This window comes from Myripristis murdjan, chromosome 17 (assembly GCF_902150065.1).
Source record: "Myripristis murdjan chromosome 17, fMyrMur1.1, whole genome shotgun sequence".
Classification (NCBI taxonomy): Eukaryota; Metazoa; Chordata; class Actinopteri; order Holocentriformes; family Holocentridae; genus Myripristis; species Myripristis murdjan.
The window spans coordinates 13,164,483-13,184,224 of record NC_043996.1 but is presented as its reverse complement, the minus strand read 5'-3'; the positions used below and the strand labels follow the sequence as shown (position 1 = coordinate 13,184,224).

At 40.8% G+C, this 19,742-nt stretch overlaps 3 protein-coding genes across 4 annotated transcripts; 1 reads left to right on the top strand and 2 right to left on the bottom strand.

Annotated features, from left to right (window-relative positions):
* The first annotated feature begins 333 nt into the window (after nt 1-333).
* Nucleotides 334-5,372, top strand: LOC115375555 (UDP-N-acetylglucosamine/UDP-glucose/GDP-mannose transporter-like). Its single transcript, XM_030074998.1, has 13 exons — nt 334-755; nt 2,096-2,129; nt 2,225-2,311; nt 2,461-2,528; nt 2,634-2,705; nt 2,834-2,902; nt 3,034-3,136; nt 3,250-3,342; nt 3,838-3,905; nt 4,016-4,094; nt 4,188-4,270; nt 4,384-4,436; nt 4,594-5,372. Exons 1-13 carry the CDS (start codon nt 568-570, stop codon nt 4,602-4,604), a joined length of 1,008 nt encoding a protein of 335 aa, XP_029930858.1. The 5' UTR covers nt 334-567; the 3' UTR covers nt 4,605-5,372.
* Nucleotides 5,373-5,535: 163 nt separating this feature from the next.
* LOC115375553 (mesoderm induction early response protein 1) lies at nt 5,536-14,153 on the bottom strand. 2 transcript variants are annotated; one of them, XM_030074995.1, is made up of 13 exons: nt 14,060-14,153; nt 13,212-13,236; nt 12,502-12,650; nt 12,195-12,380; nt 11,866-11,995; nt 11,705-11,769; nt 10,979-11,051; nt 10,294-10,445; nt 10,061-10,142; nt 9,832-9,926; nt 9,331-9,458; nt 7,938-8,065; nt 5,536-7,140 (listed from the first exon to the last, which is right to left on the bottom strand). In XM_030074995.1, exons 1-13 carry the CDS (start codon nt 14,066-14,068, stop codon nt 6,827-6,829), a joined length of 1,536 nt encoding a protein of 511 aa, XP_029930855.1. In that variant the 5' UTR covers nt 14,069-14,153; the 3' UTR covers nt 5,536-6,826. The 2 variants fall into 2 exon arrangements, with proteins under 2 accessions (XP_029930855.1, XP_029930856.1); XM_030074996.1 differs by having other exon boundaries at nt 9,331-9,377.
* A 1,910-nt stretch (nt 14,154-16,063) lies between these two features.
* dynlt5 (dynein light chain Tctex-type family member 5) lies at nt 16,064-19,348 on the bottom strand. Its single transcript, XM_030074730.1, has 5 exons — nt 19,083-19,348; nt 18,518-18,679; nt 18,327-18,415; nt 17,365-17,489; nt 16,064-16,801 (listed from the first exon to the last, which is right to left on the bottom strand). Exons 2-5 carry the CDS (start codon nt 18,625-18,627, stop codon nt 16,598-16,600), a joined length of 528 nt encoding a protein of 175 aa, XP_029930590.1. The 5' UTR covers nt 18,628-18,679; nt 19,083-19,348; the 3' UTR covers nt 16,064-16,597.
* Between the last annotated feature and the right edge of the window lie 394 nt (nt 19,349-19,742).

Here is a 19,742-nt window from a genome sequence, read left to right as displayed (position 1 = left end):
CATTTTGGGCAGGTGTCAGTATTGGCCCCTTTAAAATAGTGGTCATCTCATTTTATGGTCTAAATTTATTCAAGTTTGTACTGAAAAAAAAAAGTGTTTTGAGTAAACGTGTGAAAGCTGCTGCAGGCACTGTCATTTAAACTGACCCGGTGTTGTTTATTATAAGTACTGCTGTAAATAGTGAAGGGATATTTACAGAAAACACACAAATTGGGTGCACACGTTACATGTAGCAGTGCGCATGGCCAACAGGACCTCCCATTCTGTAGCTCTGTTCTCGCGATACAACAAAAGATTATCTTGACAACATCCAGCGTCTCCCCGCCCGTCTGTGTACCGTCAGCTAATCTGCGTTTCCCAGGATAGCCAGGGATATTTTGTGTTGGGATTTGGCCTGCTGGTTGAGGTCAGAGTCAGGTGAGGGTTGCGTAAAGATTTAAGGTCGGGGTTAGGGATACGATAGTTGTGGCTGACACTACACCGAGGCTGCGGAGGATGAGTGTATGACAGTTAGAAATTCCGTTACTGTCCTAGGAAACGCAAACTGCTGAAGCGTCACTCGGTGTCATGGCAGAGGTCCGCAAGCGTCGCGACGGAGACACGAGCAGAGGAGCGACAGCCGCCTATCGCGACACGGGGACGCCGGGGCCTGGCGGGGGCTCGGCTGTGCTCCACAAGCTGCTGGCCGCCGTGTTTTACGGACTCAGCTCCTTCCTCATCGTCGTCGTCAACAAAAGCGTCCTGAGCGGCTACAGGTAAGGAGCCGCGGCCGGACTTTGGACCGACTTAGAGCTGCGGGATGAGGTGTGTTGCTCAAGGGCACTTCAACAGCTTTGCCTGCTTTGGGCTTTAAACACGGGACTATCCGCTGTTCATGATCTATACATCATAAAGCAAACCAGTGAAGTAGACTGTCCCACACATTAGCCATGTTAGTCCAGTCATTTTATGAAAAAACCTAGGACAAATTGCAAGAGAAACAAACTCAACTGATTTTGTATCCTCAGTTTGTCCTGAGTGACGGGAAAAAAGTCCTAAGAAATCCCATTGGTGGAAAGTTTTGAAAATCACCTATTTATGACCACATATTACCAAAAAACACTGTTTTTAACACACGGGAAAGGGGTTCAAAATTTTACTTTCAGATTTCACTATAAAAATTCACAAGTTGATTACACACACAAAGATAAGAAAAAAAGCCAATTACAAGTTCTTTGAATTATTCTGTTTACACATGCATATCACACATTATCTGATTTGATATGCGCCAATAAGGAATATAAGGAATAAATGCCAGAACAGATATTTAAACAGTGAATTAAAAGGTTACTATATATATAGTAACCTTTTAATTCACTGTTATATAGTAACCTTTTAATTCAAGGTTACTTTATATATAACTTTTTAATTCACTGTTTAAATGTCTCTTCTGGCATTTATTCCTTATATTCCTTATTAGCACATATCAAATCAGATAATGTGTGATATGCATGTGTAAACAGAATAATTCAAAGAACTTGTAATTGACTTTTTTTCTTGTCTTTGTGTGTGTAATCATCTTGTGAATTTTTATAGTGATATCTGAAAGTAAAATTTTGAACCCCTTTCCCCTGTGTGTTAAAAACAGTGTTTTTTGGTAATATGTGGTCATAAATAGGTGACTTTCAAAACTTTCCACCAATAGGATTCCTTGGGACTTTTTTTCCCTCACTCAGGACAAACTGAGGATACAGAATCAGCTGAGTTTGTTTCTCTTGCAATTTGTCCTAGGTTGACCCCAATTTTGGCCTACAATTACTGGACTATGTAATTACTTATTGATACTAATGATAATACAGTGGTTTTCAAAATTAGGGATAATTTGATGCAATTAAAATATAATCCATTATAAACTATTACAGTAGCAAGAGCACGAGGGTAGCATAGTGAGAGTTAACTTGTCTAATGCATGTAATCAAAAGTTGACACTGATTTCTGTTGCTTTAATTGACCGAAATAAATCAAATCAAATCAAATCAAATCAAATTTATTACAGTTCATAAATAAAAAATGAAGGGGAAAAAATCAATCACTCCATTGTGTTCATGTGTTGCAGATTTCCCTCATCAACATGTGTTGGAATTGGCCAAGTAAGCCCCAAAAAAATATCCACAACTGAGTCATGAATACTTGATATAAATGTAAGAGATGCTGACACATGTCCTTGCTGAAACGGTCTCTGCAGATGCTGGCCACCGTTGTGGTTCTGAGGAGCGGGAAGGCGTTGGGTGTTATCGCATTTCCAGATTTGGATTTGAGTATCCCAAGCAAGGTGAGCTCTCACATACAGGTTTGGAGGAAAAGTTCATTGAATCGGATGTTGGATGGACCAGATGCACTCCAAGGAAGAGCTTTTTTTTTTTTTTTTTTTTTTTTTTTTTTTTTTCTCAATCAAAACTATGTCTTTGTTTCTGTGTCCAGATGTTCCCCCTGCCTCTGCTGTACGTTGGGAATCAGGTTTCAGGACTGTTTGGGACGCAGCGACTCAAGTAAAAACCTCTCGTCCAATAATCACCTCATCTGATATTATTTCTGACTGTATATCTCTGAGATGAGGAAGCAAAACACAACAGCTTGTTTCTCTCCTCTCCTAGTCTGCCCATGTTTACAGTTTTGAGGAGGTTCTCGATTTTCCTCACCATGGTGTTTGAGGGACTCCTGCTGAAGTAAGCTGAACCTCACGTTTCATCGTGCCATACAACTAGAATTCCCTCAAGCCTACAAAAATAGATTTCGATCACATTATCCTCAGCACAAGCACAAGAATTTATTTGTTTGTTTCCCTCCCATGCAGGAAGAGTTTCTCTCGGTCTGTGAAGATGACAGTTTTTGCCATGATCTTCGGGGCATTCGTCGCTGCGAGGTGAGATTTACACAGAAACTCTGACTCCACTCACTGCTCTGATCATTTATCTCCCTCTTTCTGTGTCTTATGTGTTTCTTTCATCAGTGACTGCATGTCATCTCGTGTTCTGATGTCCTCTGTGTTTGCAGCACTGATTTAGCCTTTGACCTTCACGGTTACGTATTCATAATGCTCAACAACGTCCTGACGGCGGCCAGCGGGGCGTGCGTGAAGCAGAAACTGGATTCCAAGGTCAGCGACTGGGATTCACTTTACTTTTCCTCGCCGTTTGTTGCACCATGTTTAAGTTGTTTTTCTCCCTACATGCAGTATTGTCTCTTATTTTTCTTGTACTATTCTCACAGGAGCTGGGGAAATATGGCATTCTCTACTACAACGCTTTGATAATGATTTTCCCTACCATGGCATACGCGTACTACGCAGGGGACTTGCAAATGGTAAAGTGATGGAAAGAGAATAAGGAGATGCATTGTTACTTTGCTCATATTTTATTCTACTAGGAGTAAATATGTCAGTGTAGAAATCTACTTGTATGAAAGCAAAAAGTAGCTGGTTTAAAATGTATTCAGAGTAAAAGTTAGTTTTTATTCACTCTCTAGAAAAGATAATGTTTGGTATGATTTCTCCCAAGAAACTCTAAAGGGAGAAGAGGACAATCTGGAAATTTTACTTTGAAAGTTAGAAATTGGAAAATACAGTGCACACAAACAGTGTAAAGCCAGATTAATATTCTCTACTGCTGATGCTTATGGAGAGACAGTTTCTTTATTTGTACTGGCTATGTAGAGACTGACTTTACACTTGTAACAATGATAATAGTGTAATTAGTTTCTTTGCCCCTTGGTGTTTGAAACAGTTAAGTGTCTGACAACAAGACGTTTGCTGAAGGTCTCATTACACGTGTGTGTTTGTGTGTGTGCGTGTTTGCGTAGGTGCTGGAGTTCCCTGGATGGTCTGACCTGCTGTTTGCTGCTCAGTTTGTGCTGTCCTGTGTCATGGGGTAAGCCGTTTGCCTAACTCCTTTTCATGTTTTTTGCATCTTTAGTTTACTCAAACACAGAATGGCCCCGGTGTTGCTCCCGTCTAACACGGCTTGGCTCTGTTTGGCAGCTTCGTTTTAATGTACTCCATCGTGCTGTGCACCCAGTACAACTCGGCACTGACCACCTCCATTGTGGGCTGTGTTAAGGTAAGTTATCTCCAGAGGGGTTTTTTGGGGGGTTGTTAAACTTCATGAGGAGATAATTAGTGTGTCGTGACTCACCGCGTCATTTCTCTACAGAATATTGTTGTCACATACATCGGGATGGTGTTTGGCGGAGACTACATTTTCACCTGGACCAACTTCATTGGTCTAAACATCAGGTGAGAAACCGATTTTAATTGTGCTGCAGTTGAGATGAATATTTTCACACTATACATAAAAGATACAATAAAAGTATCTTATCTTATCATCCTCTCATCTTTCCTCACCGCAGCATCGCTGGAAGCCTGGTGTACTCCTACATCACCTTCGCACAGGAACAATCAAGTAAGAAAGATGTGTGTGTGTGTGTGTGTGTGTGTGTGTGTGTGTGTGTGTGTGTGTGTGGCTTAGTGTGGGGGGTTGCTTTGGGTTAGTATGAAGTGATGCGTGCATGAAATCAAGTCTGAACACATTTCTGAAATATTTGCATCTAATTTGACAGGAAAGGCGTAATCCATGGAGTCCTGCCCATCCATTTTTTCTCCTTCCTGGGGGGAAAAACTGCTGAAAGACTGAAAGAAAACATATCATGACTACATTCCACTTTATACATGTATGTATGTATGAGTAGATATAGTGAATATGGACAGAACTATTTTGTAGACCATTTGAATGTTTGTAATTGATTTTAGGTATCCATTACATTTCTTTGTGAAACATTGAGTCAGCTGTCAATTACTGGAACAATCATGTATTTTTTTTTTTTTTTTTATCAAAGATTAATAATCTATGGTACGATCATTACATCTATGAGGACAAAGTGCCTTAACTTTTTATAAGAAATTCAAATTGCCTCATTTCATAATGATTGTAAACACTCATGGACCGTTATTTGTTTTAGAAATTCTGAAAATAAATGTTTTTACAGTCTCTCATTGCTGTAGCAAGTTTAAACGCTGGTTTGAATCTCAAAATAAAACAGTTCAGAGTAATTCTTAATACATTTATTAGTTATAACCAACATTATTCCATTCACAGCCAGTCTTGGTATACACTTCATTTTTATTCATGTTGTCATTTATGGAGAAAAAACATACAACACATAAGTTGTCCAAAAAAAAAGGAAAGAAAAGAAAAAAAAATAAAGACTACATGAATCAACATTGTTTGAGGCGTTCAAGACAAACTGTTTATCTTAATAACCTGTGAATGTAAGTTCAAATCTGGAGTACAAAGTAAAACACTGAAGCATTAAACCGAACAGCTACTGTACCAAAAAAATAAAGGTCTTCCAAATCACGCCTCCACGTTGAAGTGGTGTGTGTGTGTGTGTGTGTGTGTAAGAACCGCTGGGAATCCTTTGCCCTGAAGTGACTTATCGAGGCCAGAGAGCAGACGTTACTTTAACTTAAGCACTTTGAATGAGCAGTTTTCAAACCAAAGGCGAGCAGCACATTACACTACGTCAGGGGATTTTTATACACAAGAGTTATGAGGTCTTTTTTTTTTTTTCTTTTTGCAATAAACATCTGAGAATGAGCAATGACAAACACAGGAATGGGAAGTGCTGCCGGTGGGAGAGTAAAAAGGAATGGCTACAGTTTATTACATCCCATCTTAGAGCAACAAAGGCGAGACGTTCTTCAACAAAAAGCATACAAGGAAGACCATAAAATACAGACAGATGAAAAGACAGTTATCAAAAAGTGTACCAACTGCACGAGATAAGAAATCTATACAAACTTTACATTAAAAATCACGGACATTCTGTCTAGTAAAAACAAGAAAACGAGCAAAGCGCCGACTATGAAAATCCAAAAATACAGCGATCTTCTAACTGATGAGTTATAATACAGGACATCACTGATGTCAGCTGCTTTACACAAACAAACCTGGGAGGGGGCTCACCCACTGGTTTATTTATTTATTTTTTTAAGAATCAAAACATAGCATACAGCCAAGGAAGCGGCCAAAAAGGGGAGCCAAAGTGTAATGCTGCTGGGTTGCATCACCACTCCATATCAATAAAAAAGAGAAACATACAATGAAAGTGCAACTAAAGTGAGCTAGCAACAGCACCAGCCTAGCTATCTTGTTTGCCTAGCTTGCCTCTTTTTGACAACTGAAGTACATAACCCTTTACGCGACGACATGTCTCCCATTTTCTCCAATGTTCAAATGGCTTGGACAGCAAATACCCACCATAGTACTTTTTTTTCCTTTTAAAAAATATAAATATCTCTGGTGTAAAAAAATATCACAGGTGATTTATTTTCTTTGAATACAAATAGAGAGGAAAAAAAACTTTTCTTGGCAAAATTTAAGATCAGTCTCCAAAAGGGAATAAAGATGATGGGTAGAAGAGCACGTTTTACAGGATGACAGGATGGCCTGGGTGGGGACGAGCTGTGGTACTTTGGGATGAGCTCTGCTGGAAGCAGGGCAGTCAGTAGGCCAACATGTGCTCCTTTACAATCAGGCCTCTGCCCTTCCCTCCAGTGCTGGAGGACCAGCTGGAGTTTGGTTGGTTGTTTTTGTCCAAGGTATGGTTTTCAGTGACCTCTGACCTTATCTTTGAGGGAGTCACTGCTCCGAGTAGATGCTGAGCTTCAGGGCCAAGTGGGGCTCAGCTGCCTCATCCCCTTCCTCTCAAACCCTAATCAATAGCGGGGAAGTAGCAAAAAAACACCCCAAAATCAGCATCTATGGGCTTGAGTCGCCCAACTCCTGAGCTTTCAGTTCTCCTGTGTTCTGGAGGGTTCCACTTCGCTTTGGGCCAGCGGCTCAGCTTCCGTCCTGCACCTCTTGGCTGGCCGGTCATATGCCACCGGGGCGTCTCTGTGGTCTAGGTGAGGTTCCAGAGACCCGTTTCGGTCGTGGCTGGGGGCGCTGGGCTGGCTGCAGCCGTTGGAGTTGCTGTCTGAGGCGGAGGGAGGAGCATCCAAAAGAGGATGGGAGGGTCCGTTGGAGTGAGTTGGTTCAGGCTTCTTTTGATTCGCTAGTGGCAACTGAGTGCCCTCTATAGAGGCTGAAATGTGGCTTGCCATACCTGTTGAAAAAAAGATGGAGAAAACTGAGAGGCTGCAGAGTCTCTGATGGTATGTAGCTGGTGTTTTCCATTTTAATCAGGTTTAATCAAGAATAAGGAACTAACATACGGAAATAAAGAAATAACATACATCCATGGCAACTCTTCTTAAAAAAAAAAAAAAAAAAAAGCAGTCAGAAGGCTACATCAGGCCTAAAATGTTAAAAACAGCCAACAAATGTTTTGGCCATGAGTCGTCAAACAGGACTTTCATTAGGGACAGTTTTGTAAAGATTTTTTGTAAAAAGTGTGGCCTTAGAAGCGTTCAAGAGGCTACCCTTCACCAAAGAGCACCTTCTGTTTCCTGAAAAGGCCCACAGAGGCACTTAGCATCAGGTGGTAAGAACCTGGACGGTTGGACAGAAATTCCAATGGTCACTGTCTTGAAATTCAGATAATTGGATTTTAGACTTTTTAGGGTCCCGTGGAAACCCTGGATATTGTCCAGTACGTGTAATTTTTTTCAAAATGTTTAGAATGATACACACTGGCATTTTTTCAATTAACAAGCTCACTTGCATACAGACTATCACGGTGCATCAGTTTTAGACATATCACTCAAACTTTGGTTATGCTGCATAGCACAGAGCAAAACAAAAACAATTTTCCAGTCTAGCAGGTTAGCTGACTCCCAGCATGCAATTTGGTGTGGTCAATCGGTAGCACTGTTGTAAATCTGCCAACATGTTTTCCTTACAGTCAGATTCTGCTGGCTCATTTTTTATGTGTATGTGTGTATTGTGTATTCATCTGCTCACCATTCTGACTGCTGCTGTCTTCCTTCTCTGAGTGGCTGGCGCTACTGTTGGAGGTGGTCGGAGGGGGCGATGCCGCCCTGCTGGATGTAGCGCTCTCAGTCTCATCCAGCAACCGGTCCATGTAGTCTCTGATGAAACATGCAGCACAACGCCTGTTACACACAACCTAAACACTTGCACTAGTCCCAGATACCAGGGCTAAATGATTTTAAGGCTGACAGTCAACTTTAAACACGACTGCAGGTAGATCAAACTGATAATACCAGAGAAGCTGCCCCGAAGGTGATTTGGCTTTCACACAAAGCTTACACGCGACAAGTTTCCTTCACGGTAGTGCACATACATAATAAACAAGAATAAGCATAGCAAGCAGCTCCATTTTTATTTACTCTATGGATATTATCGGCAGAGCTGAATGCTTTGACCGATCATTTTACTTCAAAGTATTATTTTATACAATGTCAAATTTCGGCCATCTGGATTCATGTTTTGAATGAATGTGAACCAAAGTACACTAATTAACAGTTTCATTAACACATCACTGTGTTGCAGGCTCCTAGTGATGCTACCAATTCTGACTTCTGACTGAAAAATAAAAACAAACACTCCACTAAGCAATAACAGGTAAGTACTTGTGCTGAAAGTAAGACTTGATGAGGGACAAAAGAATATTTTGATCATGCTGTGGTTGTATTTTAATACAGAGAAAATTACAGGGAGAAAAATACAACACACCACAACATAATCTGTTTGTGCTTTTAAGTCTGACACTTGTGTGATGTCTTTTAAATCACTGAGCCTCTACTGGGACATCTGAGAGATTATTAAAACATATTAACAGCCTCACGACACATTAGGCACAGCATATACACGCTGTAACTAACATTAAACAGGAGTAACACATTTTCTGTCAATTTCAAACATCTGATCACACATCATCTCTGAATAATATTGTAAAATACATCAAAATGAAGTTAACTATCTCACTTGGTTCCTAGTATCAACAAGTGCAGTCAATTTATGTGCGTGGACAGCATGTACATTACACCATTTAGCTTAGCGTGCTCTAGGGCAGTGGATCCCAAAGTGGGTGCTGTGGCACCGTGGTGCACCGTGACAACTGTGCCGCAGAATCCGTTTTTTTCAGCGGTACCTTGGTTTAAAAAAGAGTTTGGGAACCACTGCTCTAAGGGTTACAAAGTGATGTGCACTTATAAGTGTCATATATCTGAACAAACAAAGAGAATAAACGCACATGGCTCCTAGTGTGCGTTTGATCAGAGCACAAATAATTCAGGATAGGCATATTAGTAATGTACTTTCCCAACTGTTAAAGAAAAAACTTTTGGTACGAATTCAAAGAATGAAACCCGCTCGACCACATTAAACTTACGTGACACCCGGGTGAAGGTTGTATTTCCTTTTCCCAAGTCTGGTTTGCTGTGCAAAGAAATCATAACGCTCAGACTTCTTCCACATGTAATAAAAGGCCACACATTCTCCTACAGACCTAGTTCTCACCTGAAAAATTTAATTCAGCAGACACGAAATAGCCATTATTACCATTGCCAGTAAGGATGAAGTCAGTTCAATTTCAAAGTGAGAGACAAATCAAATTACAGTTTGGAAAAAAAAAAAAAAAAAATTTACAGTATGTACATTTCACAAAAATCTGAAGGTCCAGAATTCTCCACAATTCTCAAACTCTTAAATTTGATTTGTCTCTCAATGCCACAAGGTTGATTCCAACCCTGAGCATACAACAGCCACATAACAACAAAACACATAAACACAGATCTCATATTTATGGTATGATGACATTCATATTCAACTGAATTCATATGATATATTAAACTGAAATTGGGTAATTTGTGTCGTTTTTCATTTTTCTTACCTTGTTGGCCTGTATTAAATGAAAGTCTTTCCCATAAGCTTTTAGTCCTTGCTCAAAATTTCTACATTCCTCTTCCGTCCATACAGATAGCTCTTCTGTTACAGGAAAAATAGGTGTTAATGTTTAACTAATTTAAAGAACTTAGAAAAGTAAAATCAGCTGGCAAATGTAAAGTAACCCATTACATCTGTAAAAATTTCAGCACTTTTTAGTGAGACAGTGTGCTTACCTCGAGCTGCTTTTACATTAAACCTTAGTCTTCTTAAAGCTTCCTCTGTGTCAAAGTCACATTTAACCAGTTCATATAATGCCTGCAGAAACACATTTATCTGTTAACAGGGCTCATCTCCAGTGCACATCTGCATTATTTAAAGTACACTTCACACTAATAACTATATAACACTCTCAATGCTTCACTTGTTGCACTATAAACAATTTCTGCAACAGCTGTTATTGTCTTACTTGTTCATTGTCTTTGATATGGGATCCCTCTGGGATAGCATCTACTCCCTTCTCTTCTCCCGTTCTCCTCGATGCCTCCGTCAGGAACTCCACTACTTTGCCTTCAGGGAGACACTCGGGGTTCCACAACAGCTGGTCATCGTTTTCATACACTACAGGAAAAATGAGACGTCAACCTGGATGCACTGATCCAGTATCTATTATGGAAGCCAGTGCTGACTTGGGTTCATTTTAAAGGTACTGGTGTCTGGTATAATTTGTTAGATCAATTTATGCTCCATTTATGAACATGTACATTCATTCATTCATATTTATTTTATTTTTTTACAGACAGTAGCTCACAAAAAAAAATTTTTTTTAAAAAGATGGATGACAGCTGCTGCCCATCTGCTACTGTTCGACCAAATATGTGAATACCTCGCAGACTGACTGCGAGTCCTGACCAGTTAGTTTCACTACAGACATCTGCAGTTCAGACATCAGCCTCATGTCACAGCTGCATGTGATCAGTCAGTAGAAAGATTCAAGCTTTATTTTGCAAAGTGCAGGGTTGGCAAATAAGCAATTCAATTTATTAAAAAAGAATACTGAATCAGTATGTGTTTGGCAGATGTTCAAAATCAGTATTGTTGACAGGAAAAAACAAAACACTGGATTGACATTACTTTATCTTTCCAAAACGTACCTTTTTCATTGTCTTTATATTTACACAGGCCCACGGGCGTTTCTGCCTGATACATAGAGCCCACCATGATCTCCTGTTGACATTAAACACAGTGTAGATTAGGTACACTGGACGATGCAGTGAACTATTCAAAGCAAATAAAAAACGTGAAACCTACTAGCACAGCTAAATACCCTGTTTGATTTCAACAGTGATGTCAATATCAAAAAGAACATTCCTTCCGTTTTGCAAATTAAAAAACAAATAAATATTCTGCACAATTTCGGACACTAGTTGATATATTTATGCTTTCTCAGTTAGGCTGGATGTTCACCTGAGGAAACTTTTGCTTCCCTCCTTCTGTTTGGCTAGTTTAATTTAGTATTTTTGCAGTCTGCAGTGCACAGTTGTTTGCAGTGTTAGCTTCCCCCAGTGAACACAATGCCCAGTATAGTCTGACTGTAACTTCAAAACTGCTATGGACAAACTTTATGCCGTCTGTCAAGTTGAGAAAGATTCACTGTCTTAAGGATCAACTATATTTCAGTGACCTAACAACTTACTCACGATAATTCAAGACATTAGTACTTGGAACGCTGTGTGTGGATTCACCTGATGAGGATTACCATCATGAAAAAAGAGCCACAGTCTTTCTTCTGACAACTGGCTTTGGCACCCTAGTATTTATCCTGCTATGATCTGAAAGTGCAGGTGTGTGATGTTCAAATAAAACAGGATCTAACGTACCTTTTTCCAGTCTTCAGATGGAACATAGTCCTCGTCCTCATCTGACTCCTCTTCTGCATCATTATCTGAAACAAAATATGGATTCATTTAACTTTCTCCATCTCCCAGATGTTCTAGAGAATTTAGGTTACATTGTATCTCACAAACACCAGTGCACGAACTTTCAAAGTATTTGAGTTTCTGGGGGCGAATTAGTTCTGCCGTGCCGAGGGACCTGACTGAGCGCGTGCGGCTCTCACTAGCTGCCTGGGCCTCATCCCCTTGCCCTGATGAGATCTTCACTCCCTCAGCCTGAAATCACACAAACACACATGCACCAAATCATAAAAACTCAAAAGCACGATATTCCAACTAGCAGAGAAAAGGCAACAAAGCAAAACATACAAATTCAACTCTTGACATCAAACATAACCCTTTTCTCATTCAGATTTCCATTTCACATTCAAAGTTTTAGAAGCTGTATTACTTACAAGACATTCATAAAACAAACCTCATTCCTTTTCAACTCCCCAGTACTACTGCTTTCATCATTGTCCAAGTCCTCTTCCTCCTCCTCTTCCTCATCATCCTCCTCTTCCTCCTCTGGTTCTTCCTCGTCCTCTTCGTCCTCCTCTGCAGGTGAACCAGCTCCGTAGCCATACAGACTCAGCAACTCATGAATAGGCATTTCTCCCTCCTGTTGAAGAAAAAAAAAACAACGCCTCCTTAAGGGATGTAAAACACAAACTTGGGAGGTGGCCTACTATCAAACACCCGCTGGAAAGAGGCGTGAAGAGCAAAACGATGTCGGAGCTCACCCGTGCAAGATCTTCAATCTCATTCACGTTAGTCTCATCTGATGCCTCCAACATTTCCTCTTCCTCCAGGGTGCGTTCATCGTCAAAGTCGTGGACAAGCATGTCCGCTGAAGGGTCGAAATCATGGTCATCGGAACCTGCTGAACCTCCTGGAAAAACATTCCACACATTTCCACAGGGGGGAAAATTAAACTTAAGTCAAAGTTTCAAACCTATCCAACAGGATCATGTAGCAAAACAGAACATTTCAATTAGGAATTTACAGGCAGGTAAAGGTAAGCATAAAGCTCAGTAATCATGAAGGGGCAAAGTGTGGACTAGGGCTGAACATTATATTGTTACCATATCACTATCTAGACAAAAGGCAACCATGTGGACAATATTAAATTTAGGGTTAGCTGAAAACAGTGATTGGTCTGTTCTAATCAATATAATACTTTGCAAGGTAACTGCATTTTCTACACTATATGGTATTATTATGTTTTTTTTTTGTTTTTGATTTTTTAAGAATGCTTAATTTTCCATTGTTTACACTTAAAATTTCAAATAAGTGTTAACCCACAGTCACATCATATATCGTATCGCTATTGAGGTGTTCGTCATAAATATCAAGCTATGAAGTTTTGTCCATATCGTTCAGCCCTGGTGTGGATTATTGCTTTAGCCATGCCATGGACTTCAGAGAGACAGAGACAATGTAAGTTATTTACCTGGGCTCGAACTCCCGAGGGAGGGCTGCGGGACGCAAAACACAAAGATAACTTAATGAGCAGCATCGGGATCAAATGCAAGCTTACATACACATTTAGGAAAAAATATGACACATCTGTATAAAGGCTGCCATTTCGGGGTCACTCGAGGATATCCTCGTCAGTGGACAGAGGTGGGAGTGCACAAAAAGCGCGCCTGAACTTGTCGTAGCCTCAAAGCTGATGCACTTTCACAGGAAACGAACAAAGACCACAGCCAGAATAACTCACTTCCAACACTTACAGCTATGTAGCATAACAGCACTGGTAGCAAAGTTGGCCGATGCAACCAGCAAGTTTAGTGTTAATGGCTTGCATTCACTCACAGTTGCGGGGGACGTGTGCTTAACTTACTAAGTTAACTTGCTTAGTGGCATTACAAGTTGCAAGCTAATTCCCCTCAACATAGTTAAGCTAACGCGTTCAAGTTAAGCTCGCTAACACGCTAAATACGACGGGCAGAAAACACTTAAATTAATATTTTCCGCAATGAAACTACCGCTACGTGAGCGATACGGTTATAAGCATGGACGAGCAATATCTAAACGAAAAAGCTGAGTGACAAATCGCTAGCGCCGCGGCTAGCTGGCGTCTCGGCTAGCGCAGCTAACGTTAGCTAAATCCGAAGTTTACAAAACATGATTGTATAAAGAAATGACAAGTATCCAGAATCTGAAAACGTAACCATTCGCTACTAGATTTCACGTATTAATTTTATAATAAACGTACGAGGTATACACTCGAGTGCACTAACTATCTTGCAAAACAATTTTATTTTTTTTCCCCGAATATTTATGACACTTTCCTACCTCCGCCATGTTTGCAATCCTGCAGGGTTACGCTGGGGGTCAGCGGAAGAACCCGGATGCTGAGCCCCGCCCACCAGTCCTGCAGCATTGCCTGTAGACAGACACCAGCACGGCCAGGCAGACCAGCACTCATCTGCTCAGTCCACTCCAGACAGCTTTAAAAATACTGCATCATTCCCATTCTTCATTTCAAAAGGTCATTTTTATGAGGGCTGGGACGATATGCTTATCTCCTGATTCAATACTACTACAATACCTGGGTGCTGATTCTGTGTGCATTCAATAAGTATTGCAGTATTCATTATATTATGGTTTATTGTGATTGCTGTTTTTTGAATTATCCTCTAGTTTGTGGATCTGAAGTTTCATGAGGCTCTGATCATCCTAAAGGTCACAATAGTTCATTTTGTACAGTGATAAAAGTGACAAAAAATGATCTCACTGCAGTGAAATGACTGCTATGATTAAAATTGGGCTCCCTGAAACCATAAGAGTCTCAGCTTTCCAGTCAAACTCAATTTATGCAACTTTAAGAGTGTTTAGGCTTCAGTATGGACATTTGTACTGCATGGTTTGTGGCCCTAACTGCATGGGATCAGCATAAGGTGGGCATGTCTGCAAAGGGGAGACCCGACAGTGCACAGAGAACCCATTATCATTAAGATATCTGGAGGTCAGAGGTCACAGAACCCCTTTGAAAATAGCCATGCCAGTTTTTTTTCCCTCGCCAAAATTAAATTGAATCAGTAATTTTAAAAATGATTTAAAATCTATTCTTTCAAAAAATCAATTTTTTCCCCATCCCTATTTTTTGTCCTGTGAACTGAGTCATTTCCATGACTCAGTTCAAGTTGATAACAATGCAATAGCCTCCTCTAAGAATTGCTGATTGACTTGTGAGATAGTGACCACCAACTCCACTATGTTGCTATGCAGAGCGGCCACTGCCTCAATCTGTTTTATGAGGGACATCTCAAGCGATCCATTAGGAAACACTTTGCTAAATCCATGGCAATAAACCCCCCTGCAGTTCTCTGACATAAAACAACATTTCTTCTCTTTAACATTTAGTAAAATGGAGTTAATCACTGACTTTCCCTATGACCTGGATTCCCACACACATCCCAAACGGCCAGATTGTCATCTGTTGTTGAAAGGCAAATGATGATTACCGAAGAGAAATGGCGTCATTGTCATGGTTGACAGAGCACAGGAAATCAACCTGAAAACAGACCTGGGAAAAACAGTCTGACATCACCAGAGACTCTTCATAAAAGGCCAGACCAGGACAGAAGTGTGTTAGAGAGTTTGCGTGTGTGTGAAGTGAGAATCCTGGTACAGTATCTCAGCATCTTCAGCCAGTACGCCTCCATGAGATCCTTAGTCCTGCTCGTGATGCTGCTGTGTGTGTTGTGTGTGGCTGAGATACACACAGAGGGGAACACACAGGGTCTGCGGCTGTGTGGACGGGCTTTTCTGCGAGCCGTGGTGTACACCTGTGGAGGATCCAGGTGGAGAAGACTGATGGCAGAGGAGGAGACCCCACCAGATAGTCAGTATACTGTATACAGCAAATGCTAGAACTTCTCCTTTGTTACTCTTGTGGTCGGTATAAAAATCACAATACAAGATCTGACACTGTTAGATGTAAAGTAAAACAGATGTAAATTGCTGGTATGTCTCGCCAGGCGTGTGGGAGCAAAGCCTCCAGAGGAACAGGGATGTGATGCCGGTGGCGGAGCGGCGTCGACGGGAGCTCACTCAGGCCCTGTCTGCAGTGTGTTGTCAGCTCGGCTGTCAGAAGAATGACATCTCCATCCTGTGCTAGAGGGGAACACCGCAAGGAGGTCATCATCCATCTCTCATTCACCCATTAATTAGGCTGATAAAACATCTTAAGCAGATCATTCTGATTATGGTTACGGTGATGTGATTACACTCTCTGCTCTTGCAAAAATAAAAGATCATTTTCTTTTTGTTTTTGTTTTTCAACCAGGTCTTTTTTATTATCCGATATATGGCAACATGTGTAATTAATGTAATTTGAGATGATGTGAACTGTAACATCCTGAACCTTTTAATAACTGGGAAAATGCATGTCATCAAAAGTGGCAATAGAGAGAGATATTTTGACATTTACCACAACAAAGCACACTGTAGTTTGCTAATGGCTTGTTGAAACTAAAGTGATTGCTGGTGCACCAATTTTGATTTTTAACTATTTAAATGGATGTTTCTATGAAATACAATCCAACACTAATTATTTAGAACATGGATACATATTTTGACAGTATTACCTGTTGTCATCTCAATATTTCTGAACACCATGTCTCTTCACAAACCTGTAAAATGCTCCTACCACTGCATAACCATAAAGTGTTGTGTATTTTATTTATTTATTTATTTTTTTTTTTTTACCATGAATATGACTTGGCACCATGACATGACATTACAGGAAGCCATGTCATGTACTATCATACCACACTAAGAGCAAGTCCACCGCTCATGGCAGTCATCATCGTCGGAGGTGTGTATGATTCACTCAAAGTAAACCGTATAGACATTTGCCACAGCAAAGAGAGAGCTGTTCTTAAAGCTGTGTGAGGCGAACGTGTCGTTAGTTGCGTCCCACAGACAGCGGCTGCCGATGATCATGCTCTGATCACAGAGCTGGCCGATGTACAGCAGAACGATGATCTTGAATCGGGGAATCATTAGGTCCTTGACGCGGGCTTTTATCACCTGAGTCAGAGGAGACAGAGGAGAAACACCCAAGTGAAAAATATGACAGGTATGAGCAACAGCTACTCTTTAAGGCAGGGGCGTCACACTCATGTTAGGTAGTGGGCCACATTTGTTCAAATGAGACCTTCACGGGGGCTGGGTGATTTTTTTGTTCACTATGACCTGAGTCAACACATATTATATTTTAGGCTACTGCTTTATTATTTTAAATCAATCTATTTGTAGCCTATATCAATCAATGAGAAACTGCACGTTGGCTCATGAAAATAACACATAATGTAGAATTACCTAAGCAGATGAGAGAAATGCAACAAATATACAGCAGATAGGTTTTCCATTTACCTCCCAGAGGGAAACACTGCTCTTTCCATCTTTATACATATCTTTAAATTCTACGTTCCATGTCGACCTTCCACTTTTTTAACAGCAGGTTTGCTCAAGTAACATAACACAGCAACGGTCAGTGCAGCAACTACCCTGCTGTTTTCTCCTAAACCACCAGGTTCAGGAACTTGCTGCAGGCCTTTTCAGTATATTTTAGATGTCCTAAATCTTTTTACCTCAGGTATTGTCTTTGCCAACAGTCGACACCGCTCTACATCATATTTCTCCTCTTGCAGGTAACTGACAAGCACATCCTTCAGTATGTCTTGGACAGCAAGGAAAGGAACGCGTTTGTACGGTCCTGTTAAGACGCAAAAAGGAAAAACAAGCCATGAGGTGAAATTTTAGAGGATCTTGTGTGTAAATGATTTGGTTAGAAATAATACCTTGGTTCAAAAATACACTACTCACAAAAAGTTAGGGATATTCGGCTTTCGGGTGAAATTTCAGGATGAACCTAAAATGCATTATAACCTTTACAGGTGAACTTAATGTGACCTTCTGTAAACTTTTGAATGCACATGTCCAACTGTTCAATGTTTCAGTTCTTTTTGCACAAGTTGCTGTTCTCTAACAAGGAGTTTAACGGCAAAATTCACATCAGGTGTTTGATGCTCCAGCTCATCGAGGTCGTATCATTAGGGAACGGCTGCTGGAGACTGGGGTACCTTAAATGGAGTGGCCTGCACTTTCTCAGACCTGAATCCCATAGAAAACCTATGGGATCAGCTGAGTCGCCGTGTAGAAGCTTGGAGCTCTGTACCCCAGAACCTCAATGTCCTGAGGGCCGCCCTTCAAGAAGAGTGGGATGCCATGCCTCAGCAGACAATAAATCGACTTGTGAACAGCATGAGACATCGTTGTCAAGCTGTAATTGATGCTCAAGGGCACATGACAAGTTATTGACACTGACATTTTTTGTTGTGGTATATCCACCACTGTTGTTGGCGTTTGGTTAAAGAAATTGTTTGAGATGAGGAAATCACCAGTGTATGGTTCTACTTAAATGCCCTACTTTCATGATATAATATCACTGTAGCGTGAACATTTTACATTTTCCCTAAATTTCACCCAAAAGCCAAATATCCCTAACTTTTTGTGAGTAGTGTAAGTCATGCTGCAGTGCGTTTTCTCTCACCCAACTGGTAGGTGCTCTCCATTTGTACGGCTGTCCACAAGCTGTCGTCATGGTGCCCCTCGTCTATGTTGGAAACAGTACTTATAGAGCTGAAAGACAAGGAGAGACATATCAAGACATTACCAGGTGAAGGGACTGTTATATAAGTTAATACCTTCCCATCTGCCAGTCCCTGGTGTTTTGATACTCACTCCTTGGTCTTGCCTGCTGTCTCCCTGGCTTTGACCTCATGGCTTCCCCGGGAGGACACGCTGCCTCTCTTCTTTAGAAGCCGGACTTTGTCTTTAGACAGGTCAGTCATGCTAGTTTTGCTCCTCTCCTGTTGGCAGCTTTACAGGGTGACAACCTGATGACTGAAAACAGCAGGCAGTAATTAGCATGAGCAGCAGCCAGGCATCATCACTTAAACTTGCTCTGTCAATATGAAGCCCTGAAACTCCTCCTGCCACTTCGTGAGACCTGTCACATCACAAATTCCTAATAATATCATAATAATACTTAAAATAAGATACTTCAGAGACGAAAGGTAACCTGTTTCAAAATGCATTTGAGACAGAAACGAATATCGACATGCTAGCTAATCCAAACTATCTTTGCTCTTCTGTTCCAGTAGTTCAGGAAATTTGGGTCTCCAGGAGCTGTTTAGAGCAGTGTCACAGCATTTACAACAGGAGACTTGGGATTTACCTTCAGGAAACAGCAATTAAACGGTACCTTTATATACAAATTGAACAGTGACCGAAAACTAAGGTCTACCTGTTTCAGGATCTGTTGAACCGTATGGGAAAGTTTCAGGGGCTGAGAGGTTTCCCCCGGAAAAGTGTTGTGTTGCCCCGGCAACCGTCAATCAATGACCAAGGGGAGGCAGGGGGCTCGTATTCACCCGCAAAGGCTTTAAAGACAAACAAACAAACGAAAAACTCCCACAGGTAGAGGCAGTTTAATAAATGAAATTCATTTATATTAATATGTTAAAGGGGACTTCACTGACCGCGAATGGGTTCAAGTTCTGTATGCACTTTCCTATATTGTGGTTGAAAACCGATTAGCTAGCTAACCTGGTAGCAGCATTGGCCGAGGCAACGTTTCCATGGCGACAGTGACTTATCTGATTGGTGGGAACTCGCAGAAGCTTGTGGGTACTGTAGTATTTCACACAGGAATCAAGTTCAGTTTCTTCATAAGCAAGATAAAATCACACTGCCTAATGTCTTCTGTCGTCATCTCACAAAATGTGATAGTTCATGTATAATGTAGCCTACTTCACACCATAGGAAACGAATGGATGCAGTTTAGTCCCATTCAGTTTTTATGCCTCAGAGTTAGAGTATTAAAGCTAATAATCTAATTATCTATGTAGACTTTACTTGAAACTATGAAGACTGGAACTATGTGATCTGAACTTCTTTCTGTATG

Excerpts from the sequence above, each read along its gene's own strand:
- LOC115375553 (XM_030074995.1), bottom strand. Across the intron at positions 12,651-13,211 it reads CCTCGGGAGTTCGAGCCCAG|GAGGTTCAGCAGGTTCCGAT; the intron begins GTAAATAACTTA and ends ATGTTTTTCCAG. Across the intron at positions 8,066-9,330 it reads AACCTTCACCCGGGTGTCAC|AGACTACATGGACCGGTTGC; the intron begins GTAAGTTTAATG and ends ATGTTTCATCAG.
- LOC115375555 (XM_030074998.1), top strand. The coding sequence starts at position 568 with ATGGCAGAGGTCCGCAAGCGTCGCGACGGAGACACGAGCAGAGGAGCG. Across the intron at positions 2,529-2,633 it reads TTTGGGACGCAGCGACTCAA|TCTGCCCATGTTTACAGTTT; the intron begins GTAAAAACCTCT and ends CTCCTCTCCTAG. Across the intron at positions 3,906-4,015 it reads GTGCTGTCCTGTGTCATGGG|CTTCGTTTTAATGTACTCCA; the intron begins GTAAGCCGTTTG and ends TCTGTTTGGCAG.
- dynlt5 (XM_030074730.1), bottom strand. The coding sequence starts at position 18,627 with ATGACTGACCTGTCTAAAGACAAAGTCCGGCTTCTAAAGAAGAGAGGC. Across the intron at positions 18,416-18,517 it reads ACAGCAGGCAAGACCAAGGA|CTCTATAAGTACTGTTTCCA; the intron begins GTGAGTATCAAA and ends CTTGTCTTTCAG. Across the intron at positions 16,802-17,364 it reads TGGCAAAGACAATACCTGAG|GTGATAAAAGCCCGCGTCAA; the intron begins GTAAAAAGATTT and ends CCTCTGACTCAG.